This window comes from Ruditapes philippinarum, unplaced genomic scaffold (assembly GCF_026571515.1).
Source record: "Ruditapes philippinarum isolate M1 unplaced genomic scaffold, ASM2657151v2 ctg1199_1_1_1_1, whole genome shotgun sequence".
Lineage (NCBI taxonomy): Eukaryota > Metazoa > Mollusca > Bivalvia > Venerida > Veneridae > Ruditapes > Ruditapes philippinarum.
In genome coordinates, this window is record NW_026858761.1 from 53,130 (window position 1) to 59,137 (window position 6,008).

Below are 6,008 nucleotides of genomic sequence, written 5' to 3' on the forward strand. Positions count from 1 at the left end.
TAACTTAAACATTGATCTTTACACCTCAAATCCTAAAAAGGTGATCAAAACATATTTTCTTCTTCAAAACTTCCTCCTAGATAAAATCGCAAAAGTTCGTGTTTATTTACCGCATCTTTTATGATATCAAGGCTAAATAAGGCCATTAAGGAAGAGTTTCATACCATAACTTTAGTGAATTGTGGGAACGTTTTAGGTCAGAAAACGATTCAGTTTAAATCTTCATTTACATTAAGAAATCACATGCACGTACATTAGCAGTGAATCATGATTCTCTTAGTGATTACAATTATTTGTTCTTTATCTGTAAGTCCAATCTTTGCAGATATAAATGAAAGTGGTAAGTAATACGATTTATTATATAATTCGTATGAAATGAAATATTTTGAACAATTTATGAAATAAAATGTATGTTTTTATTGTTCGTATTTTCACTTTTCTTTTATGTTAAATTAGAGAAAATATACAACTTGCGTCCATGAACAGGCTCAATCAAACCGAGCCTGCAACATTTTCAATTTTGCCGTGTTGGGCTTTCTTTAGGGATTCTATTTTTTCTCTATTTTGTTTTTGTTTTCAATTTTTTGATATGAATTGAATGTGGTACAGTCGACTGAGAAATATTGATAAGAACTATGTCAGAAAATATGCAGTTACAAACTTTTTTAACTAAACGAAATAGAGATTGAAAATATTCCCTACCAAACTGTTCAGTTATATTTAAATAAAATGTTGGATTTACAGCAATTACCCGATTTCTTATATATTACACAAACAATTTATTTATCAATAACCTTTATCAAATTCTAATACTTTTAATTCGAGACGGTGAAAAATGGAACGAATGGTTGCCATGGGACGGCTGTTCATCGCCATGTAGTACAAGTGACGTAGGAATTCAAAGTCGTAGACGAACATGCTCAACTTCAATAGATGACGATGCTTGTAGTGGCGAATCTGTTGATTACAGGACTTGCAAAATAAAGTCTCGTAATGGTATGTTGCTTTTTTATTCGTTTTGTTTACTTTAGTTTTACGGCGCACGAACACAATTTAGGTCATAAGGAAGACGATTCTGGCTAACCTAGGGTGTTAAAACCTTTAGGGCTTAAAACCACCTCACCTGCTAAAGCTGTGGATATACATAACCTCCAGTAATTCGAACACTTTCAGTCGCATCTTACGATCACGCAGGGATAAACGACCGTGTATATCCAGTAACGCAGGAAAGTGAAATTAACGCACGATTCGTGCAAAAAGTAACGAAGAATTGTGCAATAAATGGCGGATACCTGGAAGGTAAGTTAACTGGTCAATATATTCTTTATTTAACAAATTGAAAAACAAAATAGGCAAAGCTGCAGCAAACAGTTTCTCGTGACTTTCAAAGATCATTGTAATGTTGTTGACCACGTTTAATGGTTTGGATTTGTCCTATAAAATAGGCCGATTTTGGTATAAGATAAACTGTGACATAGCAATGATAGGCTACAGGTGTTATAATTACGCGATGTACGTGAAAACGTAAGCCTGAAAATGTGATATTTTTCCATTAATGGTACTAAGAAAATTATATTAATAAGATCTTGACAAAGTTTCAACATTTTGATTGCAAATTGTAACTTAATACAATATGATAATTGTTTTCTGAAACACATTATTATGTGCAAACATATGTTACACACTTCTGATCTTGTTAAAAAAGTATCTTTCACGGAATAAGTTAGTTGACATTAGTAAATCGGGAAGACTGACGAATACTGTGTGTTACAAAATCGTCTGAAATAGACTTACTCCGGAATTTAGAATATTCGGGTTTTTCTTCCTAGCTGATCCGTAGGTACAAACAAACGTTTACAGTTGCAGCTTCGAAAATAAGCGCAACAGGTTAATTAATCTATTTTGATGGTAGTGCACCGTGAAGCTGTGACGGTAAAAGTTTGTTTGTACCTACAAACCCACATTGGCCGAGTTCTTGAAAACATCTATTGCAGTACTTGGAGACTGGGGTGCGTGGTTATCATGGGAGGGGTGTTCAGTTTCCTGTGATATAGGACTTCAAAGACGTAAACGGACATGTTTAAATCAACTATCTGATGATGAAGATGTCCTTTGCACAGGGGAATCAATAGATTTCAAAATTTGCACGGAAAAAGCATGTGCAGGTGACTATACACTATATTATTATTATTATTAGACATAAGACATGTTAAGTACATTTTAACTATGTTACTTTCAAATACAATATCGAAATATAATTAAAATCTCTGTTGTTCTGTAAGTAATAAGTGTACAATACACAACAATCTTAATTAACGAAATGTAATCATATGAAATACATTTGTAAATTTTCAAGATGGTGGATGGACCAGTTGGAGAGAGTGGAATTCATGTAGTGCGACATGTGGATGGGGTGTAAGTAAACGCGAAAGAAGCTGTTCGAACCCAAGACCTTCAGTACTAGGACAATTTTGCGATGGAAGCCCGGAACAAACGAGATCGTGTCAGAACAGCCCATGTTCTGGTATGTGAAATTAAAAAAGTCACATCTGAAATTAATTTAAAATCTTTGATCCATTACACTGCCTCATTTATATCTTTATCATGAATTATTAGTTTAATTCATTTGGTAAATTACTTTAACATCATATTCCATTGACGATATTTTTATAAAATTATTGTTTTTACATGCAACACATTATCGCATCACATGCAACACATTATCTCTTTACCTATGTTGTTATATAAAAGAACATCACAACATTTTTCTTTATTTTGTAGATGCTCGAAATGATACTTCAAACTGTAAAACAACTATGTGCTCAGGTACGTCCATGGTTTTGATATTCACGGTACAAATAAAAAACTTTTTAATGTCTTATATAACATCTTAAACACAGTTACCAATAAAGTAAACTTTGCAATACTGCAAACTGACAACGTCGCATTTTGTTGAATAATCGTTACATCTATATAGAGGACTGCTATTTATGATTTGTTTTCATGTTTTTTTTTCTCTTCTCAAATAAAAAAAGTTTACTGTATTATAAATTTGTTAAAACGTTGTAAGGCTCATACATGTACATGCAAAAACCGATTATATAGGGCAATCTAACCTATTAAAATCTTTATAACTAATAATATATCTAATATATTTACAAGGCAGTTGTAACTTAAAGTATATTTGATCGTTTAAAGATAAAATATCAACGGTCTAATTGAAAACGGTCTGTTGTATAAAAGTGACTTGTGGTGACATTTTAGGATATATATGTAACTGTATTCCTTTCTTCTATTAAGACTACGGGGTTGCATTCACAGCAACAAATATCATCGGTGGATCGTCAAGACAAACCATGAAGTTCTTTAGAGTTCCAGTCAATTATGGAAATGATTTCAGCGGTGCAACCGGATTATTCACTTGTAGGATTCCTGGTCTTTACGCGTTTTCAGTGACACTGTCAAGAGAGGATGGAATCTATGGAAATGTCCACGCTTATCTTAGAGTTAGTAATGTTTCTCCGTTGACACTCTTCAGCCAGATTGTGGGACAATACTCGATGAGCGCTACCGGTACATATCACTTGAACAAGAATGATGTCGTATATGTTGATGGTAATCCTAATTACTTCAATGGTGGAACATATTCTTACTTCTCTGGCTTCCTCATAAAACCAGACCAATGAAGTGTTGGAAGTTAAATAGCATGTTTCCAATACAGTCAACTATTTAATCATCGGACTGAAATAAGGGAAAACTTACTCTTTTTATCAATCAATTTTATATCTTCAGATTCGATTCAAAGTCTTTTAACCTTCATTTCATATTATCATATTTCTTGCGAAATTGATTATAATTGCTGTAAAACCATTGAATCTTTGTTAAAAGCAGCTATTTCACCTATTAACGTTCACAAATGATACAGCCGAAAAACTTTAAATATTGCACGTTTGTAAATGGACGTTTATCATATAATCTATATACACGGCTGGAATCTCTCAATCAATGCACTATTTTTCGTTTTCATTTAAATGAAATTTTAAGCTGTATAATAAAAATTCGTTATAAAGATTTCTTATAGTTTATATGATCGAATAAAAACGATTGTTTGCAAAAACATGTATCTAAAGGCTGAGATAATATAAGCTTACAGCATTTTATACCGGGCCTGTTAAACAAGACAATATTATATATGCCAAAAAATTGTTTCTGTTTATCATTTCAAAAGGATTAATTTTACTTCACTAATTTTGCCATTTCATCTTAGTTTCACATTTAAAGATTGTTATTTTTATACAATGTAATCATGTACACGTAACATGTAGTCTCTTTGAGCGTTTTGTGATTTTGTATTACATGCTAACAGTAATTTGAAATTTATTTTGATTCATCTATTTAAGCCCAAAGGCTCATTTAGGATAAAATCTTAGGATATACTTACTGAAGTTAAAGAATCATTAAACATTGCAGATAATCAAAATTATCATTATCAGAAGATGACAACTCTTTTCAATGCGGCAGATGTTAATTAATAGACAATGTTAACTATTTTGTTCAACATATAACGGTATTATCATGACTTTTTAGTTACTAAAATTGATAATGAACAGTATGTTAACTAGGATAATTTATCTTCTGACTTTATACCGTTTATGCTAATTTTGGATAGCGTATCATCTTTAGAACTACAATGTCAAGAAATAACGTTGACTCAGTCTATTTATGATAATGAATATGTAATGTCCATAAAAATTACCCCCCCTCAAAATCACAAAAGTGATTTCAAAAATGATATCCAAGATTGTGTTATCTTATGAAGCATTGCATGATAGGAAAATCAACTAACCAAATGTTTGCCTTATAACGTACATTTTTATTCAAATTAGTATAGAATCTTAAATAAAAGGAAATTGTTCATAAAATCACTATTTCACGGCAACTGCATGAAAACCGCTCAGGACTGATGGCTTATTTGTGGTATATCTTTTGTGTTATTATGACTACCCCCAAAAACATACATACAAACCTTAGCCGTATGACATCAGCAGACTCTCCAAATTGAAGATTGAAAACTTAAAAAAATTGGTTCTTAAGGATTAAGAGTATGTCTCATTTACAAAAAGTGATAATCAGCAAAATAAACATTATATATATCGGGCAAAGACATTTTATGTCAAAAGTCGTTCAAATTGTGCTTAATGCTTAAAATTAAATTTTATACATAGTAAATATACGGAAACGTGTGATTAAAATTCTTGATTTTTGATTTCTTTGAAACGATGTTTCATATACTTAAAAAAGATGGCAATGAAACAATTATAAATAAGGAATAATGGTCCCAAATTACTATAACAATATATATTTCAACACAGAGATGAAGTACTGGGGTACCTGCTGTTGTGAGTATATAAATTCTTGAAATGTGAGTTCCTATGAGACCAGTGAGACAAATAGCAAACACTGGAAATTGCAGATTTATTTCTTAAGGTATAATGAATAATGCAACATGTCTCATCCTACCTGCTAAAGCTGAGTCTGATTCTCACATTACAAGTATTGTAATCAATGATCCCAAATGACCAGAAAATATAGCAATATTGATATATATATTACGGGACAATCTTCTACACCTGTTGTCGTGAGTATATAAATTCTGGAAAGTGGAGATCCCTTGAGAGCAATTAGAAACAAATGCAAATTGTTGAAAGTCACAGACACGTTTTTATCAAGATAATTTAACAAGTAAATATATAGTTGTTATGAAATCATAACAATAGAAAATAATTGTTGTAAATATTTATAAAAAGCAAGTAATTATAAGTATTTATTTAAATGTTGAATATAAGATCTGAAATTAATGATAAGAAAAACATGTTAGTGTAATAATAATTAAGAATTTTTTTTGATAATTTTACGGAGTCTTGAATAAAGTGTTAAAAATATCTTAACATGACATAAGTCAACTTATCACATAAACCACGGCGTAGCCATGCAATAAAAAACGATAT

The 6,008-nt window shown here is 31.2% G+C and overlaps 1 protein-coding gene across 1 annotated transcript; it reads left to right on the forward strand.

Annotated features, from left to right (window-relative positions):
- Positions 1-200: 200 nt before the first annotated feature.
- LOC132754163 (A disintegrin and metalloproteinase with thrombospondin motifs adt-1-like) lies at positions 201-5,021 on the forward strand. Its single transcript, XM_060744757.1, has 6 exons — positions 201-340; positions 826-996; positions 1,995-2,165; positions 2,357-2,524; positions 2,782-2,826; positions 3,301-5,021. Exons 1-6 carry the CDS (start codon positions 268-270, stop codon positions 3,684-3,686), a joined length of 1,014 nt encoding a protein of 337 aa, XP_060600740.1. The 5' UTR covers positions 201-267; the 3' UTR covers positions 3,687-5,021.
- The last annotated feature ends 987 nt before the right edge of the window (positions 5,022-6,008 follow it).

Excerpts from the sequence above, each read along its gene's own strand:
- LOC132754163 (XM_060744757.1), top strand. The coding sequence starts at position 268 with ATGATTCTCTTAGTGATTACAATTATTTGTTCTTTATCTGTAAGTCCA. Across the intron at positions 341-825 it reads TGCAGATATAAATGAAAGTG|ACGGTGAAAAATGGAACGAA; the intron begins GTAAGTAATACG and ends TTTTAATTCGAG. Across the intron at positions 997-1,994 it reads CAAAATAAAGTCTCGTAATG|TACTTGGAGACTGGGGTGCG; the intron begins GTATGTTGCTTT and ends CATCTATTGCAG.